Source organism: Scyliorhinus canicula, chromosome 8, assembly GCF_902713615.1.
Source record: "Scyliorhinus canicula chromosome 8, sScyCan1.1, whole genome shotgun sequence".
NCBI lineage: Eukaryota > Metazoa > Chordata > Chondrichthyes > Carcharhiniformes > Scyliorhinidae > Scyliorhinus > Scyliorhinus canicula.
Genome location: NC_052153.1, coordinates 165,350,699 through 165,376,141, shown reverse-complemented (window position 1 = coordinate 165,376,141; position 25,443 = coordinate 165,350,699). Strand labels below are relative to the sequence as shown.

Sequence of the window (25,443 nt, the reverse complement as noted above, 5' to 3'; positions counted from 1 at the left end):
TTTCCAAAAAGAAAAGGGCAGGTAACCCTGGGGTCCTGCTGAATACTTATCCCCAAATCAACATTGCAAAGAACAGACCATCTGTTTGTGGGAGCTTGCCATGCACAACGTGGCTGCCATGTTTCCCACATTACAACAGTGACTAATTTCAAAAGATACTTAATGGGCTGTAAAATGTTGCAGATATCCAGTGGGCCTGAAACTATGCTCTGGAAATCAACGTTTTTCTTTTCTTTTAAAACCTTACTATAAGTAAGCGGACTATTGAGAAATAGTAGCACAACACCATTGTGCAGAATACGTGTATTTGAGAAAATGCTAACATATGGCACTTCAATTATATGTTTCAGAATTAGGAGAAATGGCTGCTGAGTTTTCAGCAGAATTGGTCAAAGTGTCCTCTGCAATATCGCATTGTGGGTATAGTGTTTCTTCAGTTACTCTGGGAGTGGATTCACACCTGAGGTAGTCTGCAAAATGGCCTTCAGATATTGCTATAGTACGCTGAAGGGCTACATTATGTAACAAAGTGGAAGATGGTTGCTGGTTATGTACAAGTGTCGTGAGCACTTTGATCAGAGAGCTCATTTGTTCAGCTAACTGCACCCAGCCCATGTGGATAACATTGTGAAGATGGATCATGTCTGTGTGCATCTGCTTGTTACCAGACTGCACACTGGAATGGACATTGTCTATGGTCTTGCTGAGCAGGTTCATGCCCTCATCCACTAGCATTCCAAATGTTGTGGAGAGAGCAAGGAGACTGGCGTCTGTCTCTCGTTGTTGACAAGTCTTCTCGTCTGTTGCGGCATCCGTAGGAACGTTGTCCATGATCTGTTCCAGGATATCAGCGGATGGCGTGAAGAAGTTGGCGATTTCCACTTGCAGGTCACATGGTGCCTTAGCAATTGGTTCCCTGCCGATAACCTGCTCCAGCAAACAGGAATCCGTTACAGAACTCTGTGCTGGTGAGGGACATACATCGAGATGCTTAGATTCTAAGAAGGATGTTTGATGGCTCTGCAATTCCAAGGGAGCTGGAGACTGACTCTTGTCTGAATAAAGATTCTGGGATGCCGAGGGAGATGCAGCAGATAACTGGGATGCCAAGGGAGATGCAGTAGACAACTGGGATGCCGAGGAAGACACAATGCTGGATTCCCCCTCTTCTAGCTGACTCATCTCCTCATCGTTCAGTTCGTCCAAACATTTAGGGTATGCCCAGGACATTCCTTCGGGGGACACAGTGGCAGGCGAGTGGTTATCATGCTGTTTGACAGGAGACTGTGTGCTCCCTTCCATGTGTAGCTTTGTTTCCCAGACTGCTGAGGAGGTCAATTTTTTGCATGTGGATTTATGGGCATTTGGTGGCTTTTCCATGCCCTTTCCATTGGATGAATTTAAGATGGAAGCTGGCTGACTATCTGGAGAGACACAATAGGTACAGGATACAAAACCTTAAGTTAGTTGAACACATGTCATGGAAGTGCAGACAGACGGATGCAAGGGCCATTTGGAAGAAACTTAGAAAAACAGGTGAAGTGCAACAATGGACCACTGTACATAGGACCACATACATGCATACTGGGGATGTTAAAGTATTCTTGGCATTCTACATATGTTAAATTTATATTTGTTCATTATTTTAACTTTATGGGGAGATCATATGGAAGGAGAGGCTATAAGGTAAACTTACCGGATATGTGGGACTCCGGGGCAGATGATGTTTTGATTTCAGGTACAACGGGAATTTTTTGTGTTGCAGTCTGCTCCTCCTGGCATCGGAGACTTGTCCTTGGGAGGTATATTCCAATGGAACATTCTTCTGAATGCCGTTTTTTCCCTCAGATGTCACTTCAAGCTGTTATTTATTTTCCAATAGTTTTGTGAAGCCTGGGCGTTATGTCTTTATTTTTTGTGCCCTTACTGTCCATCTTGCACATCTCTTTCCTTGTGGAGTTGGTAGCAATGTGGTCGTTCCAAGGAAAGCGTCTTGATGTTTGGCAAAATGTTTGACAGCAAAAAAAAAACTCACTCAAACTTGAACAAATGTGGCTGTCGTCCTCTCTTTCTGAACTCCATTTTGTACATGAATAGGCAATATTTAATTTTGCAATTGTGTTCAGGTATTATGAAACATCAAAGGAATCATTGGGCAGTAATGTGAACGAGTTCTGGATTGTTGGGGGGGGGGGGGGGGGGGGGGGGAGGGGTAGTATCTTAACTTATTCACCTGCCAATTCAAGGCAAAAATAGCTCAACTTACGTTCAAGGTAATAGCTTTAAATGTCTACAGGTCAGTTTATCACCTCCATTAAGAGCAAGTTATAGTTTATATTCAATTTAAATTATTTTTCCTGGCTGGTACAGTGTGTTAGATTGCACTTTCTCCTCTGTATCCAAATCTAACAGATTATGTGATAGTTTCATCTCATCTCTTTAAGAGGAGAGGTGAAACTCACTAGCAAACTATTTTTTTGGCAGTTTCACTCCAAATCCCAATGCACACAAACCTATAGGATTAAGCGATCGGGAACTTATCAGCTAATACAAATTTAACAAACTTTCTGTTCAGGAATAAAACATGTAAGGAACCAGGATTATCCTTGAATAATATGATGGTCTTTGCTGTGGGTGTATGACCCATTCCAAAACCTGAAGGGTATTGTTAAAAAATGCCAAAGGGTCAAATCTCACTCTGGCCATTAGGAATTCATCCACAGAACATGACAAATTAAAACATGTCCAAGCTGTACAATCTCTGGACATTTCCATCTTCAGGCACTGGAAGTAAACATCTCCCACCAGTCCTGGGTCGAGGAAACAAAGGGGCAAGAATGTCATTGGTATTCTTTATGGCTCTCTTCCTTCTTTAACCAAGCTGACATCAGTTATATAAATGCTATCATACCTCTGACTCCACTTCAGAACCTTCCCCCCTATACCTCTGCACACATGAATGTAGCCTAGAGTTCTGCCCTCTGCATCCAAGGATCCAAGACATGTTTATGGGCTTTTAACATTTATAAATGACAATGGAAGCATACTCACCCCATCGAGGGGGGTGGGGGAGGGGGGGTGTGGGGGTTGGGGAGGCTGGTTGCAATCCAGGGAACTAGTGTTTGCCATTGACAGCCTTAGTGACATGAATGCATGAGCACGGGCCGCTCAATTCATGGACATTAACCCCACCCACTGTTGACAGATCTGATTACAAGGCATATTTTTGTATTTCAGCAACGTAGTGCAAAAAATCCTTTTGGGGCAATAATGAAGAAAACAAAGTGGAATTAACAGGAAGTAAAAAGAAAATTGAAAGAATTAGCCACTGAAAATAATGCATTGCATTGTTACAAGTAAATGGTGTATGATAGCTTGCTGCAGAACAGGGATGAGCTATGAATGAAAGCACAAAGTTAAATCTGTATTAGTTGCCGCCATGCGGTTTATGTGGGAAAATCTGAATGGTTTGCATTCAGAGGTTACTTTTATCAAAACGGAAGGGTATCATGAGCAAGGTGTCCTTGTCCATTGACAATGTTATATTGAAGTTTACATGGAGGTTTCACAGGCCTTTTCCGTTGGTACTTGGAGGAGAATAGCTTTTTCTGACTCTTCTCGTCTCAATGTCAACTGACAACATTTTGAAAAGATACCGTATTTGGGATTTTACTTTAAAAAGCGAAACAGCTTTGTTCGGGTAACTTCACCAATGCTACTCTCCCAGCTGGGAATCATGCAAAGTATGGTCCTGGTTACAGTGTGATAACTCCATCTCTGGCCCGCGCTCCCAGGGATAATGGGCCTGTGCTCGCAGTGACTATCGGGGCAGTGCTCCATGTGACTATGGGGCCTGTGCTCCCAGTGACTATGGGGCCTGTGCTCCCAGTGACTATGGGCCTGTGCTCCCAGTGACTGTGGGGCCTGTGCTCCCAGTGACTGTGGGGCCTGTGCTCCCAGTGACTATGGGCCTGTGCTCCCAGTGACTATGGGCCTGTGCTCCCAGTGACTATGGGCCTGTGCTTCCCAGTGACTATGGGCCTGTACTCCCAGTGACTATGGGCCTGCGCTCCCAGTGACTGTGGGGCCTGTGCTCCCAGTGACTATGGGGTCTGTGCTCCCAGTGACTATGGGCCTGTGCTCCCAGTGACTGTGGGGCCTGTGCTCCCAGTGACTATGGGCCTGTGCTCCCAGTGACTGTGGGGCCTGTGCTCCCAGTGACTGTGGGGCCTGTGCTCCCAGTGACTGTGGGGCCTGTGCTCCAGTGACTGTGGGGCCTGTGCTCCCAGTGACTATGGGCCTGTGCTCCCAGTGACTATGGGCCTGTGCTTCCCAGTGACTATGGGCCTGTGCTCCCAGTGACTATAGGGGTGTGCTCCCAGTGACTATGGGCCTGTGCTCCCAGTGTCTATGGGCCTGTGCTCCCAGTGACTATGGGCCTGCGCTCCCAGTGACTATGGGCCTGTGCTCCCAGTGACTATGGGGCCTGTGCTCCCAGTGACTATGGGGCCTGTGCTCCCAGTGACTGTGGGGCCTGTGCTCCCAGTGACTACGGGGCCTGTGCTCCCAGTGACTATGGGCCTGTGCTTCCCAGTGACTGTGGCCCGGTGCTACCAGTGACTATGGGCCTGTGCTTCCCAGTGACTAGGGGACTGTGCTCCCAGTGACTATGGGTCTGTGCTCCCAGTGACTATGGCCCGGTGCTACCAGTGTCTATGGGCCTGTGCTTCCCAGTGACTAGGGGACCGTGCTCCCAGTGACTATGGGGGCTGTGCTCCCAGTGTCTATGGGCCTGTGCTCTCAGTGACTATGGGCCTGTGCTTCCCAGTTAACATGGGCCTGTGCTCCCAGTGACTATGAGGCCTGTGCTCCCAGTGACTACGGGGGCTGTGCTCCCAGTGTCTATTGGCCTGTGCTCCCAGTGACTATGGGCCTGTGCTCCCAGTGACTACGGGGGCTGTGCTCCCAGTGACTATGGGCCTGTGCTTCCCAGTGTCTATTGGCCTGTGCTCCCAGTGACTATGGGCCTGTGCTTCCCAGTGACTATGGGCCTGTGCTCCCAGTGACTATGGGCCTGTGCTCCCAGTGACTATGGGCTTGTGCTTCCCAGTGACTATGGGCCTGTGCTCCCAGTGACTAGGGGCCTGTGCTCCCAGTAACTATGGGCCTGCGCTCCCAGTGACTATGGGCCTGCGCTCCCAGTGACTGTGGGGCTTGTGCTCCCAGTGACTGCGGGGCCTGTACTCCCAGTGACTATGGGCCTGTGCTCCCAGTGACTGTCGGGCCTGTGCTCCCAGTGACTATGGGGCCTGTGCTCCCAGTGACTGTGGGGCCTGTGCTCCCAGTGACTCTGGGGGCTGTGCATCCAGTGACTGTGGGGCCTGTGCACCCAGTGACTTTGGGGGCTGTGCAACCAGTGACTATAGGGGTGTGCTCCCAGTGACTATGGGCCTGTGCTTCCCAGTGACTATGGGCCTGTGCACCCAGTGACTATGGGCCTGTGCTCCAGTGACTATGGGCCTGTGCTTCCCAGTGACTATGGGCCTGTGCTCCCAGTGACCATGGGCCTGTGCTCCCAGTGAATAGGGGCCTGTGCTCCCAGTGACTATGATGCCTGTGCTCCCAGTGACTATGGGGCCTGTGCTCCCAGTGACTATGGGGCCTGTGCTCCCAGTGTCTATGGGCCTGTGCTCCCAGTGTCTATGGGCCTGTGCTCCCAGTGTCTATGGGCCTGTGCTCCCAATGTCTATGGGCCTGTGCTCAAAGTGACTATGGGCCTGTGCTCCCAGTGACTATGGGCCGGTGTTACCAGTGACAATGGGCCTGTGCTCCCATGACTATGGGGGCTGTGCTCCTAGTGATTATGAGGCCCCTGCTGGGAACGTGGAATTGATGGATTCCATGTTCTTGAAGTGACAGTCTTTCTTCTTCTAATCTTAAATCTGCTAACATCCGTCAGACATTGTGAACTTGGAATTTGCCTGATTTAACTTATCTAGTACTTTAGGGACTTATCTGGGACTATGGGGGCTTTGCATCCAGTGACTATGGACCTGCGCTCCCAGTGACTATGGGCCTGTGCTTCCCAGTGACTGTGGGGCCTGTGCTTCCCAGTGACTATGGGCCTGTGCTCCCAGTGACTATGGGGGCTGTGCTTCACAGTGACTGTGGGGCCTGTGCGCCCAGTGACTATGGGCCTGCGCTCCCAGTGACTTTGGGGGCTGTGCTCCCAGTGACTATGGGCCTGTGCTGCCAGTGACTATGGGCTTGTGCTTCCCAGTGACTATGGGGCTGTGCTCCCAGTGACTAGGGGCCTGTGCTCCCAGTGACTGGGGCTTGTGCTCCCAGTGACTGTGGGTCCTGTGCTCCCAGTGACTGTGGGGCCTGTTCACCCAGTGACAACGGGACTGTGCACCCAGTGACTATAGGGGTGAACTCCCAGTGACTATGGGCCTGTGCTTTCCAGTGACTATGGGCCGGTGCTTCCTAGTGGCTATGGGTCTGTACTCCCAGTGACTGGGGTCTGTGCTCCCAGTGACTATGGGCCTGCGCTCCCAGTGACTTTGGGGGCTGTGCTCCCAGTGACTATGGGCCTGTGCTCCCAGTGACTATGGGCTTGTGCTTCCCAGTGACTATGGGCCTGTGCTCCCAGTGACTAGGGGCCTGTGCTCCCAGTGACTATGGGCCTGCGCTCCCAGTGACTATGGCCCTGCGCTCCCAGTGACTGTGGGGCTTGTGCTCCCAGTGACTGTGGGGCCTGTGCTCCCAGTGACAACTGGACTGTGCACCCAGTGACTATAGGGGTGTACTCCCAGTGACTATGGGCCTGTGCTTTCCAGTGACTATGGGCCGGTGCTTCCTAGTGGCTATGGGTCTGTACTCCCAGTGACTGGGGTCTGTGCTCCCAGTGACTATGGTCCTGTGCTCCCAGTGACTATGGGCCTGTGCTCCCAGTGACTATGGGCCTGCGCTCCCAGTGACTTTGGGGGCTGTGCTCCCAGTGACTATGGGCCTGTGCTCCCAATGACTATGGGCTTGTGCTTCCCAGTGACTTTGGGCCTGTGCTCCCAGTGACTAGGGGCCTGTGCTCCCAGTGACTATGGGCCTGCGCTCCCAGTGACTATGGCCCTGCGCTCCCAGTGACTGGGGCTTGTGCTCCCAGTGACTGTGGGGCCTGTGCTCCCAGTGACTGTGGGGCCTGTTCACCCAGTGACAACGGGACTGTGCACCCAGTGACTATAGGGGTGTACTCCCAGTGACTATGGGCCTGTGCTTTCCAGTGACTATGGGCCGGTGCTTCCTAGTGGCTATGGGTCTGTACTCCCAGTGACTGGGGTCTTTGCTCCCAGTGACTATGGGCCTGTGCTCCCAGTGACTATGGGCCTGTGCTCCCAGAGACTATGGGACTGTGCTCCCAGTGACTTTGGGGGCTGTGCTCCCAGTGACTATGGGGGCTGTGCTCCCAGTGTCTATGGGCCTGTGCTCCCAGTGACTATGGGCCTGTGCTCCCAGTGACTATGGGCCTGTGCTTCCCAGTGACTATGGGCCTGTGCTCCCAGTGACTTTGGGGGCTGTGCTCCCAGTGACTATGGGGGCTGTGCTCCCAGTGTCTCTGGGCTTGTGCTCCCAGTGACTACGGGCCTGTGCTCCCAGTGACTATGGGCCTGTGCTCCCAGTGACTATGGGCCTGTGCTCCCAGTGACTATGGGCCTGTGCTCCCAGTGACTATGGGCCTGTGCTCCCAGTGACTATGGGCCTGTGCTTCCCAGTGACTATGGCCCGGTGCTACCAGTGACTATGGGCCTGTGCTCCCAGTGACTATGGGCCTGTGCTTCCCAGTGACTATGGCCCGGTGCTACCAGTGACTATGGGCCTGTGCTCCCAGTGACTGTGGGACTGTGCTCCCAGTGACTATGGGCCTGTGCTCCCAGTGACTATGGGCCTGTGCTCCCAGTGACTATGGGCCTGTGCTCCCAGTGACTATGGGCCTGTGCTCCCAGTGACTATGAGGCCTGTGCTTCCCAGTGACTATGGCCCGGTGCTCCCAGTGACAATGGGCCTGTGCTCCCAGTGACTATGGGCTTGTGCTCCCAGTGACTATGGGCCTGTGCTCCCAGTGACTATGGGCCTGTGCTCCCAGTGACTATGGGCCTGTGCTCCCAGTGACTATGGGCCTGTGCTCCCAGTGACTATGGGCTTGTGCTACCAGCGACTTTGGGGGCTGTGCTCCCAGTGACTATGGAGGCTGTGCTCCCAGTGACTATGGGCCTGTGTTCCCAGTGACTATGGGCCTGTGCTCCCCAGGACTATGGGCCTGTGCTCCCAGTGACTATGGGCCTGCACTCCCAGTGACTTTGGGGGCTGTGCTCCCCAGGACTATGGGCCTGTGCTCCCAGTGACTATGGGCCTGTGCTCTCAGTGACTATGGGCCTGTGCTCCCAGTGACTATGGACCTGTGCTCCCAGTGACTATGGGCCTGCGCTCCCATGACTATGGGCCTGTGCTCCCAGTGACTATGGGCCTGTGCTCCCAGTGACTATGGGCCTGTGCTCCCAGTGACTATGGGCCTGTGCTCCCAGTGACTATGGGGTCCCTACTGGGAACGTGGAATTGATGGATTCCATGTTCTTGAAGTGACAGTCTTTCTTCTTCTAATCTTAAATCTGCTAACATCCGTCAGACATTGAGAACTTGGAATTTGCCTGATTTAACTTATCTAGTACTTTTAGGCCTCTTTTTTGAGCTGGCCTCATGAGTCACTTCATCCCCTTTTGGTGAAAATGAGGATTTTCTCACCCTATTCTTTGCCTCCGTGGGTTTTAGGTTCAAAAATTATCTTTAATCTCTTAGCTCATCCCTACACTGATTGCAGAGGATACTTTAAAAGACACATACCAACAAACCAACCATCATCACACTTCTCCATTACATCAACAAGATCTCCTTCCTTGAGCTCCAGCTCATCCTCATTTCTCGGGTTGTAGCTGTACATGGCTTGGTACCTTTGAGAAAGTGCAAAAGAAAAAGTTTAAATTTAGCCCACCCGCACCTCTCACTTTATCTACAATCCCAAATAAACTTAACGGAAATTCAGTACGATTAAACTAAATTGCATTTTCAATCTTGAACGATCTGGGGACGGGCTATCGCAACGGCCAATAGGATTCTGGCCTTTAAACATTGGCGCAGACAACAGAAACGGAAGTAAGTGATCGTGAATTTTTAGAAGACAATGGTGAAGCCATCATTGCGGAATCTGGGAATCTCATCAGGGAACGGATAATGTTGATGTAGAAACGGTACAGCAAGGATTTACTAAAATGATCTCCTGGCGAATCGGCTGAGAAAAAAGGGATCGTATTCGTTGGAACAAGGGGGATATGTGGTCTGCAATCGTGTTTTAAAAAATATCGTGAGTTGTTTTGAGGAGAAATGTCACGAAAAATTGTTTTTTTCATTCATTCATGGGATGTGGGTGTCACTGGCCAGGCCAGCATTTATTGCCCATCCAAAATAGCACTTGAGAAGCTGGTGGTGAGCTGCCTTCTTGGGCTGCAGCAGTCCATGTGGTGTCGGTACATCCACAGGGCTGTCAGGGAGGGAGTTCCACGACTTTGACCCAGCAACAGTGAAGAGACAGCAATATAGCTCCAAGTCAGGATGAGAGAGGAAACTCCAGCTAGTGGTGTTCCCATGTGTCTGCCACCTGTCTGTCCTGGATGGTAGTGGTTGTGGGTTTAAAAGGTGCTGTCTAAAGAACTTTGATGAGTTCCTGCAGTGTATCTTGTAGATTGTACACACTGCTGCCACTGTGCGCGGACCCTCTGGTGGAGGCAGTGAATGTTTGTGGAAGGGGTGCCAATCAAGCAGGCTGCTTTTTCCTGGATGGTGTCAAGGCGTCCTGAGTGTTGTTGGAGCTGCACTCATCCAGGTAAGTGAAGAGTATTCTATTCCCCTCCTGACTTGTGCCTTGTAGATGGTGGAGAGGCTTTGGGGAGTCAGGAGGTGAGTTGCATGCTGCAGTAGTCCTAGTCTCCGACCTGCTCTTGTAGCCACAATATTTATATGACTAGTCCAGTTCAGTTTCTGGTCAATGGTAACTCCCAGGATATTGATAGTGGAGGATTCAGCAATGTCAAGGGGCGATGGTTTGATTCTTTCTTGTTGGAAATGGTCATTGCCTGGGACTTGTGTGGTATGAATGTTACTTGCCACTTATCAGCCGAAGCCTGAATATTGTTCCGGTTGTGCTGCATATGGACATGGACTGCTTCAGAATCTGAGTCATCATGACTGCTGCTGAACATCGTGCAATCATCAGTGATCATCCCCACTTCTGACTTTACGATGGAATTGAGGTCATTGATAATAATAAATAATAATCTTTATTGTCACCAGTAGGCCTACATTAACACTGCAACGAAGTTACTGTGAAAGGTCCCTAGTCGACACATTCTGACGCCTGATCGGGTACACAGAGGCAGAATTCAGAATGTCCAATTCACCTAACAGCACATCTTTTGGGACTTGTGGAAGGAAACCGGAGCACCCGGAGGAAACCTACGCAGACACAGAGAGAACATGCAGACTCCGCACAGTGACCCAAGCCAGGAATCAAACCTGGGACCCTGGCGCTGTGAAGCAACAATGCTAACCACTGTGCTACCGTGCTGCCCGTGCTGATGTAGCAGCTGAAGATAGTTCGACGGAGGTCACTACCCCAAGGAAATCCTGCAGTGATGTCCTGTAACTGAGATGACTGTCCTTTGTGCCAGGTATGACTCCAACCAGCGGAGGGATTTCCCCCTGATTGCCATTGCCTCCAGGGCAAATGCTGCCTTGATGTCAAGGCAGCTTTACATCAGTTGGTAAGTCAACAACAAAGAATGTAATTTCAGGACTGCCACCGAAAGGAATTTCAGACAGAAGGTTACTTAGAACCTGAAATTAATTATCGTGGGGCGGCACGGTGGCTCAGTGATTAGCACTGCTGCCTCACAGTACTGAGGACCTGCGTTCGATCCCGGCCCTGGGGCACTGTCAGCACACTCGTCCTCGTGTCTGTGTGGGTCTCACCCCCACAACCCAAAGATGTGCAGAGTAGGTGCATTGGCCACGCTTAATTGTCCCTTAATTGGAAAAAAAAAATTGGCATTTAAAAATTAATTAATTAATTATCGCAAAGATCCCTTTTATGGAGACTACATTATAATTTAAAAGGTAAATGGAGGCATATTTGCGAGCACAGATTATGAAAAGATACAGGGAAAGGAGTAAGGGATCCGTCCCTGATTATAAGTCAACATCTGTTGAGGTGTAAAAGGCCACAGAGCCTCTTCCTATTCTTCTACATTCCCAATGTATAAAGAAATGGATGGTACATGTGCACTCTATAACACAGGGTCACAGTCTGAGTAAACGTCTCTTGTGACATTTGTGGAATTCTAACAATAAATTTGGATATCTTGGGCTCTTGGTAGAGCAGAAGTGCCATTCCTGTTCTCTTTAGTTTAACAGTAACAGTGCCTTTAAGAATTCAAATAACTTCCCCATGATTTGGCAGCGTTGACCCAAGAAGAATACAACAAGTAATAGGTCTGTTCTAGGTTCTACCTATTTGGCTGCGGAAGTAAATTCATGCTTGGAGGCAAAAGATTTCCACATTAACCTCAGCAGGAGAAGTGGGTCGAAATAGGAAATCCCGTTGCTGGTACCGAAACCAAACACTGGCAGGGACTTCAAAATCACCACACAGAGGAATCATTCTCCACAAGAGCCGAGAGTGGTCTCGCACCCTCTGATCTGCTTCCTGAAGCGGAATTACCCAATTTGCAGGCTCTTCTCTGCATTCTTCAAATGACGTGCATCCTCGACACAGTGAGTTGGATTCCCATCCTCGAAATGGGTAGCAGGAATCGGGACAATTCCTGGCTTGGCCTGCCTCAGGATAAAGTGCCACAGAGGCTGCTGGTTGCCGAGGCTGACTGTTTACAAGGGCCACTTCAGTGCTGTGGGACTTCAGTTATAATAAAAAGATAAAGGCCATCCAGCCCTTATAGCCCCCTCCCCCAAACTCCTAAACACCCCCACCACCCCACTTTCTGGATGCCATATCCATGCCACCTCATGCACCTTATTCACACAGTATGGTCGCTCATGCCCCATTTGTCAATGTGCGCCTCCCCAATTACACGCCATTGCCCCTTTTTCGCCCTATGCCAAGCTATGTCCGCCACCCATCCTCTATTGACCCCTCATGCTGCCAATGCCAAGCTATGGCATTTCCATGACCAGTCACCCACAATACACTGCATAAAACTAATGAAGGCTATAGTGCCAGAGGATGTGTAAAGAAAAATTCAAAACAAAGTCTGATTGATAATTTTCCACTTTCTTAAAAGTAAACTTTTTACTGCAGTCCATTCAAAGTGATTTAAAGTTACAACAGCAGAAACTGTAAGTACTTGAAACCTCTTTATCTTCTGTACATACTGTTGTGACAAGAGCATGTCAGAGTCTGGGAATTCTGCAGAGTAACTCAGCTCCTAACTTCCCAAAGTCTGTCCATCATCTACAAGGCACACGCGAGGAGGGTTATAGAATGCTCTCCACTTGCCTGGATAATTGCAGCTCCAACAGCACTCAGGAAGATCTGCTCTATCCAAGACAAAGCAATGTGCTTGATGGGCATCACTGCAAAATGCACTGGAGAACTTGTCAAGGCTCCAACGAAAGCACGTTGCAAACGTGAGGCCTGTACCAGTTAGATGGACAGCAGATGCATGGGAACACCAACGCCTGCAAGTTCCCCTCCAACTCATACACGATCCTGACTTGAAACTATATTGTGGTACCTTCACTGTTACGGAGTCAAAATCCTGAAACCCCCCTCCCTAACAGCGCTCTGGGTGTACCTACGCCACATGAACTGCAATGGTTGCAAGAAGGTAGATCACCACCAATTTCTCAAGTGCAATTAGGAATGGATATAAGATGCTGACCTTCCCACAAGAATGAATAAAAAACTCCTTGCATTTATAAAGCTCTTTCACATCATCAGGATGTTCCAAAGCACTCAACAGATAAGGAGTTCTGGCTTGTGGAAGATGGGACCTGCACAGGCCAGTCAGGTTTCATCTAAATAGAGTTGGGACTGAGTTCTTATGGGGTAATGTACTAGTGCTACTGGGGAGGGCTCAAACTAACTTGACATGGGTGTTGGCACCAGGAGAAAATATTGGAGAGGAATACCAAGGTGCACAGAAGACTGGGAGAGATGGACAGCATGAGAGTAGGGAGTAGCAAGTTATTAGGTGGGTTCAGAGTAAGGGGGAAAGTAATAAAGTCTACATCAGGGTTACAGTGCATGGAAGTGTGGTTAACAAGATTGATAAACTACAGGCACAGGTTGCCATGTGGAATTATAATGTTGTGGCTATAACAGAGACATGGGTCATAGAGGCAGAACTGGGTATTAAAGAATCCTGCATGCAAGGTGCTCATGGAAGATAGGAAAGGAAGAAAAAGGTGAGGGATGGTGGTATTGATTAAGAAGGGCATTACAGTGATGGAGAGTGAGCATATCCCAAAGGGGTCAAGGACAGAAGCTGGGCGAAATTCTCCATTTGGGAGACGAATAAGTGTGACTGAATTGCGTGCGGTTCACACCCTCATTGGGGCACTATTTGTGGAGCAATTCAAGACATGTTAATAGGCTAAGACTCTTCAGGCATGAATTCCACGCAATTCCCATGTTCTAACCGCGGGGTCCAGAGTTAGCACCAAAGAGCCTGGCAGCTGGAGCGGTTTATAAGCGCTCCACTTACCACACACTCACTGCAACCACCAAGGTGGCTCAGAGAAGCACTGCCCCCAAGGTCAGGAATCTGAGGTGGACCCATGGCCCCCATGCCAGTGAGGAGTGGAGGGACACCTTCTTCCCCAGGGTGGGCCGCAGACTCAAGGCTGTCCTCCTGTACACCACCTGGGAGGCGGTTGCAGATGCATTCAGCCCTGCCGGGCTTACCAGGAGGAGACAGCTGGTTATCCGGAGGGTTTGGGGGGTCACCAATGAGTCCTCCGCCCTGAGAGAGGCAGAGAACCGGGGGGGTTCCATAGGCCGTGGTGCAGGTGTCCTCTGGTTGGGGTGAGCTCTGCTGATCCCCTGCTTCCTCTGCAGTGAGGCAGCACTGGAGTGCTAACACCTGGTGGGCTCCTAATTAAGCTTGGCCCTTGATGATACAGCTGGGATATGATGGTGTCCAGAGGAGTGGCCTGGGTGGGCTCCCAGCCGACCAGAGGCCTTCTGAGCATTTAAAGAACACAGGCAGCACTCAGCAGTTTGAGCAGTTGAGGAGAAACTACTTCTTCCAAAAGGTTGTGAATCTGTGGAATTCGCAACTCCAGAGTGCTGGGTGGATGCTGGGACAGTGAGTAAATTTAAGGAGGAGTTAGGCAGATGTTTTAATTGGGAATGGGTCGAAGGGTTATGGAGAACAGGTAGGATGGTGGAATTAAGCCCAGGATGAGATCAGTCATGGTCGAATGGCGGAGCAGAATTAATGGGCCAAATGGCCTAATTCTGCTCCTATATCTAATGAACTTACGAGCAGCCAGGAGCCGTGTGGGCAGCACAGTAGTTAGCATAAATGCTTCACAGCTCCAGGGTCCCAGGTTCGATTCCCGGCTGGGTCACTGTCTGTGCGGAGTCTGCACGTCCTCCCCGTGTGTGCGTGGGTTTCCTCCGGGTGCTCCGGTTTCCTCCCACAGTCCAAAGATGTGCGGGTTAGGTGGATTGGCCATGCTAAATTGCCCGTAGTGTCCTAAAAAGTAAGGTTAAGGGGGGGGGGTTGTTGGGTTACGGGTATAGGGTGGATACGTGGGTTTGAGTAGGGTGATCATGGCTCGGCACAACATCGAGGGCCGAAGGGCCTGTTCTGTGCTGTACTGTTCTATGTTCTATGTTCTAAGTAGCACCAAAGGGGTGCATTTAAAAGACAGATTGCAGCAATGGCGGTCTGAGCCAGGTCACCCCGATCCCGAGGGACACACCCCAAGTTCACGGACATGGCACTAAGTTACTAACAGAGCATCAATCCCGCATCAATCCCGACAGTTTTTAATGGGTTTTCAGTGTCTTTTTACCCTCCCCTCCCCCTCCGCAGCATGGCGCCCAGTCCATGTTTGTAAATACTTGTAGTAATTCACCCCCGCCAGACTTCCATCTAAGACGAGTGCAGCATCACAGAAGGGCGGAGCATACCGTGTGCAACCCGCTAATCACATTTAATACAAGCAAATGCCATTTTGCATGGCGCCGCTTGCACAAGGCGCAAACCTCATTTTCACCCCAGAGAGAGGCCAATATGGTGCCCGAGTTGGTGCCGGACGTGGACCTGGATTTAGGTCAGACGCCCGATTGTGGTTCGCATTTGTGGAGTCCCGAGGTGGAGAATTTCACCCTCTATTTGGCTAGAGGAAGAACCAAAAAAGATGTTTGGAGTCGTCTACAGATCACCACAAAAATAGAAAGCGTATAGATGAACAAATTTGCAAGGACATTACAGAAAGGTACAAACATTATAGAATAGTTATAAGGGGGGACATTGATTATCGGAATATAGACTGGAATAGTTGCAGTGAAAAGGGGAGAGTGGGGCAATCACTCCCAGAGTGCATTCATGAACATTTTTTACAACAGTATGTTTCCAGTTCAATGAGCAAGGAAGCACTGTTGGACCTGGTTCTTGGGATAAGCTGGGCCAAGTAGATCAATTCTCTGGAGGATAACATTTAGGAGACAGTTTTAATTGTATCACAAGGTTTAGGGTGGCAATAGAAAAGGACAAAGGACTATCTATAATAATAATAATTAACTGGGGGAAAGTCAACTTCAGTAGGGTAAGGTTGGAAGCAAAGGTTGGCAGGAAAAGCGGTAGATGAACAATGGGCTACCTTCAAATGAGAGGGAGTTCGAGCACAGTCAAGGTAAGTTCTTTCGAAAGAGAAATGTTGGGGAAACAAATCTATAGCTCCCTGGCTGATAAAAGAGAGGGAGGTTAAGCATCTTTTGATAAATGTCAGCAGGACAATAAAATGGAGAACCAGGCTGAAAACAGAAGGTTCAGAGGGGAAATGAACAATAAGAGAAGCAAAGAGGAAGCATGAAAACAGACATAATATAAAAAGGAATGCCAATGTCTTCCACAGACGTATGAATAGTAAAAAGGTGTTAAAGGAGGATTGGGGCCCACTCGGGACCAAAAAAGGAATTCATGGATGGAGGCAGAGGGATTGGTTGAGTTATTAAGTGAATACCTTGTGTCATGCGAATGTCCCTTTAAGAGAGGTTTGGTCTCTTATCATGTGACTTGTAGCGCAGCTTCAGTGATGTCATTTTGTAGGTGTGCTGGGCTGTGGTTGTAAGGGGAGAGGGGTTGTTTTTGTTTGGTTGCTTTGGACTGCAGAAAGGTGAAAGAAATGTTTTCCCTGTTTTCATTTCAAAAGCTGTTCCAGTGAGGAGCACTTTGGAGGTTTGGCAAACTGCCGGGGTAATTTTTAAAGACAGAGTTGCATTCCAGAAGGAGTTTGAAACTGCTAGTTGCAACTGGATCAGAATCTCAGGGAAAGGACCAGTCCCAGTCAAGTGAGAATACAGTGGGCTGGGCCATGCCCTTGAAAGAGGTTTTGGTTTATAGGATTTTGTTATTGAATTGGAACAGCTAAGCAGGAATTCATTAAGTGTTCTTCATGGATTACTGTAGCTGTGTGGTGTCTTTATGTTTGTAATTAATAAAAAAAATCTTGCTGTGTTTTATACATATATGTTAACTACATTCTTAGAATAAACCTTGTTTTGATTAAAGTGCCCAGGAAGTCTGATGAATCACACCTGAAGCGAAGGCTTTTGCGGTCATCTAAGCCAAATTCAAGGGCAGCACGGTGGCACAGTGGACTAGCCCTGCTGCCTCACGGCACTGAGGTCCCAGGTTCGATCCCGGCTTTGGGTCACTGTCCGTGTGGAGTTTGCACATTCTCCCCGTGTCTGCGTGGGTTTCACCCCCACAACCCAAAGATGTGCAGGCTAGGTGGATTGGCCACACTAAATTGCCCCTTAATTGGAAAAAAATGAATTGGGTATTCTTAATTTATAGAAAAAAAATATAAGCCAAATTCAACATAAAGGTTTAAAGGTGACAGGTCAGGCGAACTTCATAATACACTTTGGAGTTTCTAAGCCCTGGCCCATAACACTTGCATGACTTTACCAAGTAAGAGGATGTAGCCCAGCCATGGTGGAGAAGGATTTAAAATTTATAAGGAGGTGGTATTAGATAGCTGTCTATACTTAAAATTGATAAAACACCAGGACTGGGTAAGATGTAACCAAGGATATTGAGGGAAGTGAGAGTGGAAATTAAGGAGACACTTTTTTAGTTTTCCTTAGCGTCACGGATGCTTCCAGGGGACCGTATGGTTGCAAACACCACATTGTTCAAAATATAAAGATAAGCCCAGCAACTACAGGCCGATCAGTTTAGTTTCAGTGGTGGGGAAACCTATAGAAACAATAATTCGGGACAAAATTAATAGTCACTTGGACAAATACAGGTTAATTAACGAAATGCATCACGAATTTGTTGAGGAAAGATTTTGTTTCACCAACTTGTCGGAGTTGTTTTGAAGAGGTAATGAGGATGATGCTGTTGATGTGATGCACACAGACTTACAGAAGGCATTTGATATAGCGTCATATATAAGCAAAGTTATAGCTCATGCAACTAAAAGTGACAGTAGCTACATGGAAATTGTTGAGTGATAGGAACCAGCAAGCAACAGTTAATAGATGCTGTTTATGCTGGAGGAAGGCCAGATATAGAGTTCCCCAGGGGTCAGCGTTGGGAACATTGGTTTTCGGGATATATACCTTGGTGTACCAGGCACAGTTTCAAAATATACATAAAATAGGAGCAGGAGTAGGCCATTTGACCCTTCGAGCCTGCTCCACCATTCATGATGATCATGGGTGACAATCCAACTCAGTAACCTGTTTCTAATTCCCCCCCCCCCCCATATCCTTTGATCCCTTTATCCCCAAGAGATATATCAAACTCCTTCTTGAAAACATACAATGTTTTGCCCTCTACTGGTTCTGTGGTGGTAAATTCCACAGGTTCACCACTCTCTGGTTGAGGAGATCTTCCCTCATCTCAGTCTTTTTTTTAACAAACAGTTTTACTAAGGTAGTTTTTTGGCATTGTAAACAGTTACAGGCATCAACAAAAAGGGCAAAAATGTGCAAACATCCACGTACACTCAATACTTCAATCGTACCATACTGCACAAGCCCGCTCCTCTCCCATCGGCACTACCCGCCAATTTCTCCCTCCTACTCTACTGTATACAAACCTCCCCCCCCCCCCCCACCGCTGACGTTCAATCTCCCGCAAAGAAGTCAATGAATGGTTGCCACCTTCGGGCGAACCCCTGTACAGATCCCCTCAAGGCAAATTTAATTTTTTCCATACCCAGAAAACGCGACATGTCCGAAAGCCACAACTCAGTCTTCGGGGGCTTTGAGTCCCTCCATGCCAATAATATTCGTCGCCGGGCTATCAGGGAAGCAAAGGCAAAAACATCGGCCTCTTTCTCACCCTGGACTCCCGGGTCTTCCGAAACCTCAAAAATTGCCACCCCTGGACCTATCGCCACCCTTGTTTTTAGCACCCGGGACATGATCCCCGCAAATCCCTCCCAGTACCCCCGAAGCATCGGGCATGTCCAAAACATGTGTACGTGGTTCGCTGGTCCTCCTGCGCACCTAGCGCATTTGTCCTCTACCCCAAAGAATTTGCTCATCTGAGCCACTGTCATGTGGGCCCGGTGAACGACCTTAAATTGAATCAGGCCGTGCCTGGCACATGTTGCGGTCGAATTTACCCTACTCAGGGCTTCTGCCCACAGCCCGTCCTCCATTTCCCCGCCTAGCTCCTCCTCCCATTTGAGTTTCAGTTCCTCCGTCTGGGACCCTTCCCCCTTCATGAGCACCTTATAAATATCAAAGACTCTACCCTCCCCTTCTTCCCCCCTAGAGGCTATTCTGTTTTGGATCCCCATTGGCGGGAGGCGTGGGAAGATGGGACCTGTCTACGGACAAAGTCCCGCAACTGTAGGTACCTAAAATCATTTCCCCTTACCAGCCCCAATTTCTCCTCCAAGCTCCTCAAACTCGCAAAGCTCTCTTCCAGGAACATATCGCCCACCCTTCCCACCCCCGTCCGCCGCCATGCTCGAAACCCCCCATCCATGCTCCCGGGGGAAAACTGATGGTTGTCGCAGATTGGCGCCCAGATGGACGCCCCCGTCTCCCCCACATGCCTCCTCCACCGGCCCCATATCCGCAAGGCCGCCACCACTACCGGGCTGGTGGAGTACCTGGCCGGCGGCAGCGGTAGAGGAGCCGTGACCAGGGCTGCCAAGCTGGTGTCCCTACACAAAGCCGCCTCCACCCGCTCCCAGATAGACCCCGTACCCACCATCCACTTCCTTATCATAGCGATGTGGGCCGCCCAGTAATAGTTAATCAGACTCGGCAATGCCAGCCCTCCCTCGCTGCGGCTCCTCTCAAGCATCGCCTTCTTCACCCGCGGGGATTTTCCCGCCCAGACAAAGCTCATGATCATCTCGTTAACCCTTTTGAAGAAGGACTGTGGGATAAAGATCGGGAGGCACTGAAAAATGAACAGGAATCTAGGGAGGATTGTCATCTTTACAGTCTGCACCCTCCCTGCCAGCGACAGCGGGAGTGCATCCCATCTCCGAAACTCTCCCTTCATTTGCTCCACCACCCTGGCCAAATTTAACTTGTGCAGCCTGCCCCAGTCTCGTGCCACCTGGATTCCCAAATACCGGATATTTTCCTCAACCAGCCTAAACGGTAGCCCTCTCAATCTGTTCTCCTGGCCCCTTGCCTGCACCACAAATATTTCACTCTTGGCCGTATTTAATTTGTACCCTGGGAACTGGCCGAACTTCCTCAATGTTTCCAGTATACTTTCCATCCCGGCCAGTGGGTCCGACACGTACAGAAGCAGGTCGTCCGCATAGAGAGAGACCCTATGTTCCACCCCGCCCCTAACAATCCCCTTCCATCCCTTGCGGACAGCCCTGTCTGGTCCTGCGGTATAGTCTAAAATACTCTGACACTTCTCTGTTTGTCCTGACGCTGGCCTTTGGGGCCTGATACAATAGCTTGATCCAATTCACCAGTCCCTCCCAGAACCCATTCGAGCCCGAGCACCTCCCATAGATAGCCCCACTCCATCCGGTCGAAGGCTTTCTCGGCATCCATCGCCACCACTACCTCCACCTCCTTGCCTGTCGGGGGCATCATTATCACATTGAGTAATCTTCTCAAGTTGGCCGACAGCTGCCTGCCTTTCACGAACCCAGTTTGGTCATCCCCAATCACCTCCGGTACGCAGTCCTCAATTCCAATCGCCAGTACCTTTGCCAGGAGCTTGGCATCAACATTGATCAGGGAGATTGGCCTGCATGACTCGCAGGCTTCCGGGTCCTTACCCCGCTTCAATATCAGAGATATGGTGGTTTGCGACATCGTTGGCTGCAGGGTCCCTCTGTCCCTTGCCTCATTAAAAACCCTTGCCAAGACCTGACCCACTAACTCAGAGAACTTCTTATAGAACTCTACTGGGTATCCATCCGGCCCCGGGGCTTTCCCCGACTGCATGGCCTTTAGGCCCCCCAATACCTCCTCCACTCTAATTGGGGCCCCCAGCCCATCCACTCGCCCCCCCCCCCCACCTACTGTTGGGAATGTTAACCCGTCCAGAAACCTTTTCATCTCCTCCGGTTCTTTCGGGGGCTCCGAAGTGTACAGCTTGCTATAGAAGTCCCGGAATACCTTATTCAATCCTGCCACTCTTGGCCATATTTAATTTGTACCCTGAGAACTGGCCGAACTTCCTCAATGTTTCAAGTATACTTTCCATCCCGGCCAGTGGGTCCGACACGTACAGAACCCTTTCAGCTCCCTTTCCATTGCTGGGAGTCTACCCGTTCTGGGACACGACCGATCCAGCCCCGGGTCAAGAACCGTATTAAAGTCCCCCCCCCATTATCAACCTACGAGAGTCCAGGTCCGGGATCTTCCCCAGCACTCTTTTAATAAAGTCCACGTCGTCCCAGTTCGGGGCATATATATTCACCAGCACCACTCTTCTCCCCTCCAGTCTGCCCCTTACCATCAGGTATCTGCCCCCCCTGTCTGCGGCTATGCCCTCCGCCTCAAATTGCACCCGCTTGTTGATCATGATTGCCACCCCCCTGGACTTCGAGTCCACGTCTGAGTGGAAGACCTGGCTAATCCAGCCCTTCCTTAGCCTAGTCTGGTCAGACACTTTCAGATGCGTCTCCTGCAACATAATTACGTCCGCCTTCAGAGCCCGCAAGTGCACAAACACCCGCGCCCTCTTAACCGGCCCATTCAGTCCCCTGACATTCCAGGTGATCAGTCTGGTTGGGGGGCACAACTCACCCCCTGCCCCACGCCGGTCAGCCATAGCCTTTCTCAGGCCGGCCCCCGGCCCGTGCGTCGCGCCATTCTTGGCCCGCCTCTTGGCTGCCTCCACCCTCGACCTCCTTCCCATTGCCTACTTCAAATCCCTCCCACGTCAGCAGAACAACCCCCCCCCCCCCCCCAAGTAACATCCCCAGGTAACCCCACCCCCGGCACCCATTGGCTGTATTCTCCCCCCACACCTGACTCTCCTGACTAGCCAATCTGCTAGCCCGGTGACTCATCACTCCAGTGCCCCCCTGTCTCATTCCCATTGTTTCCCCGTCCTCATCTCCGCTCCCCGGCGCCCCATCCCCCTCTCCAACCCACTGGAGCAAACTCACTGGCACAGGAAGGCATGAACATCAGTAAAACAAAAACCCCCAACCCACGTCCTTAACCCCCCCTCGTTGACCGGCCACCCTTAGTTACCATACCGGCTCCAGTGCACTCAGCGAGCCCCACAAAAAGTAAAATCCACACGAAAAGGAAAAAACAGAAAAAAAGAGGAGGAAGAACAAAAAAACCCAGTAACCAAAAACAAAGGGAAGAGTCCCGAATGTCCCGCATGGCACCTTTAACCCAGCAAACCATTGAACAGCGGTCCAGGCTCATTCGGCGTCCCTTCATACGATAGTTCTCGGGTCCCAATTCACGCCCGTGGGACCTCTTTTCGGGACCAGCCCCTGATCCCTCGCAAAGTCCATCACTTCTTTGGGCTCGGAGAAGTAGTGGTGTTGACCCTGATGCGTGACCCAAGGACGGGCCGGGAACAGCAGACGAAACTTCACATGCTTCTTGAACAACACCTCGTTAACTTGTTTAAAGGCTGCTCGCCGCCAAGCCACCTCCTGGCTTAGGTCCTGGTAAACGGAGAACACTGTTGTTCCACGTGCTGCTCCTGGCGCTATTTGCCCACCGCAGCACCCGCTCCTTGTCCACGAACCTGTGGAACCTGATCACCATCGGGCGGGGGGGGGGGGGGGTCCGCCCGGCCGCCCGTGCCTCGCCTGCACTCTGTATGCCCCCTCCAGCTCCGGCGGTCGCGGAAAGGCTTCAGCCCCCATCAGCTGCATCAACAGGTCTGCCACAAACGCTGCGGCATCAGCTCCCTCAGCCCCCTCCGGGAGGCCGATGATCCTCAGATTATTCTTGCGGACTCTATTCTCCAGCTCCTCCACTCTGTCCAGCAGTCTTCTTTACCGCTCCTTCAGCCCGTCAACTTCTAACGCCGCAATCGTCTGCGCATCCGCCTGCTCCTCCACCGCCTCTCCCAGCTCCTTAACTTTTACATCCTGGGCATCCAGCCTCTGATTCAGCTGATCCACTGCCTTCTGAAGTGGGTCCAAGTTGTCCCGCTCCAGCGACTCAAAACTGATTTTCATCACTTGTAGCATGTTATCCAGCGCCTGCTGGATTGCTGAGTCCGAGGTCTGTGTGTCCGCCATCTTAGGTTCCAGGTCAGCTTCCCCTGCTCCTTGCCTCTGTCCCTTTCTCTCTCTCTTCCTCTGCTTCCTGGACTCCCATGCACTGCAGCCCGCTCCCCTGCACTTCCGCGGCCGCCTTTTTGCCGCTCCGCAGTCCCGCTATCGCGGGGAATCAGCCCCTAAAGCCCCCCGGAGTGAGAGCCCGCCGAATGTGCGGCTCACTCGATCATCGCCGCCACCGGAAGTCCCCTCATCTCAGTCCTAAATGATTTACCCTGAATCCTTCGACTGTGACCCCTGGTTGTGGACTCCCCCGAAAACATCCTTCTTGCATCTATCCTGTCTAGTCCTGTAAGTATTTCATAGGTTTTCATGGTATTCCCCCTCATTCTTCTGAATTTAATATATAATCCCAATCAACTCAATCTCTCCTCATACGTCCCAGGAATCAGTCTGGTAAACCTTTGCTGCACTCCCTCTACAGCAGGAACATCCTTCCTTAGATAAGAAGACCAAAAGTACACACAATATTCCAGGTGTGATCTCACCAAGGCCCTGTATAATTGCAGAACAATATCCCACCTGCTGTACTCGAATCCTCTTGCTATGAAGGCCAACATACTATTTGCCTTCTTTACCGCCTCCTGCACCTGCAAGTTTACTTTCTGTGCCTAGTGTACAGGGACACCCAGATCTCGTTGCACATTCCCCTCTCTCCATCTATAGCCATTCTATAATAATCTTCCTTCCTGTTTTTTCTACCAAAATGGATAACCTCACATTTAGTCACATAAAACTGCCTCTGTCATGCAAATGCCCACTACTCAACTTATCCAAATCATGCTGAAGCATCTTTAAATCTTCCTCAAAGCTCAATCTCCCACCCAGTCTTGTGCCATCCACAAATTTGTAAATATTACATTTAGTTCCCTCATCTAAATCATTAGTGTAGATTGTGAATAGTTGGGGTCCGAGCACTGATCCCTGCGGTACCCCACGAGTTACTGCCTGTCATTTGTAAGAAGATAAGACTCATTTTATTCCTACTTTTTGTTTCCTGTCTGCCAACCAGTTTTCTATCCATCTCAATATATTACCTCCAATCCCATGCGCTTTAATTTTACACGCTAATCACTTATTTTCCTGTGGCCATTCACCAGGGTGCCTGAGTGGATATTCAGCTTCGAAGGAGGGGAAGCACCTCGTAGGAAGCATGGATCAGGGATAGGACTATAGCTTCTCAAAGAACCGCTCGGCGGGAAGCAGCTGCCTTGCTAGGAGCCGGTGGGAAGCTCAGGACCGGTTCAGCAGCTTAGGGGCCATAGGTGTAGCTCCAGCTTACGTTACAGGGAGAGGCCAGTGGAGCGGAGTGAGGCTGCGTGATGTGGCTGCAGGCCAGCCTGACCGAGTCTAGGCTGGGCAGTAGGAGCAAAAAGATCGGAGAGCTGATCGAGCATTTCTCCAAACACCAAGGAGGCCAACTGCAAGGGAATTGGACCAGCTCTTCCTCTTCCCGACTAACAATGACGACAAAAAATAAACAGCTACAGGCTGCAGCTGGATCTTGAAATTTAAACAAACAATTCCAAGATGGCGCCGGAGCGTGGCGACACTGTGCGAGCTGGCCGTTACAGATCCTCTTCCTACATCTCTTATAACCGTTAGTATAGTATGTTCTATAATTATTAATTATTATAGTAAGTTCTAGGTTTTTCATGTATGGAACTATCTGCCAGGACTGTAAGCAGAACGATACTTTTCACTGTACCTCGGTACACATGACAAAAAAATCAAATCAAATAAATCAAATCAAATTTATGCAGGACTTGTCAAAAGCTTTCTGAAAGTCTAAATAAACCACATTATTAACCACACTAGATAAACCCCCCCTCGTCAGCTCTACTAGTTACATCCTCAAAGTATTTCAATAAATTTGTCAAGCATTATTTCCTTTTCATGGATCCATGTTGACTATCTGCTCTGCTATTAATTTTTTTTACAATGGACTCTAACACTTTCCCCAATACCAACATCAGGCTGACTGGTCTATAATTCTTTGTTTTCCCCCTTTTTAAATAGTGGAGTTACATTAGCTATCCATCAATCTGCAAACATTGTTCCAGGGTAATAGAATCCTGGAAGATGACCATCAATGCAGACACTATTTCTCGGACCACTTCCTTAAATACTCTGGGATATAGATTATTAGTCCCTAAGGAATAATTGGCCTTCAATCCCATCAATTTCCCCAACACCATTTCCCTACTAATACTGATTTCCTTCAGTTCCTCCCTCTCACTAAACCCTGTGTTCCCCGACATTTCTGGTAGGTTATTTGTGTCCTCCTTTGTGAAGACAGAATCAAAGTATGTATTTTGCTGGTCTTTGTTTCCCATTATAAATTCCCCTGTTTCGGACTACATTTGTTTTCACCAATCT

General features: G+C 49.8%; 1 protein-coding gene across 1 annotated transcript in view; it reads right to left on the bottom strand.

The window, feature by feature from the left end:
* Nucleotides 1-288: 288 nt before the first annotated feature.
* Nucleotides 289-25,443, bottom strand: part of sorbs2b (sorbin and SH3 domain containing 2b) — a 531,274-nt gene continuing 506,119 nt past the window's right edge. Inside the window, exons 27-28 of the mRNA XM_038805638.1 lie at nucleotides 8,896-9,002; nucleotides 289-1,424 (exon numbers count right to left, since the gene is read on the bottom strand). Of these exons, the coding sequence (XP_038661566.1) occupies nucleotides 334-1,424; nucleotides 8,896-9,002 (1,198 nt within the window). The 3' untranslated portion in view covers nucleotides 289-333. The remainder of the gene's footprint in view (nucleotides 1,425-8,895; nucleotides 9,003-25,443) is intronic.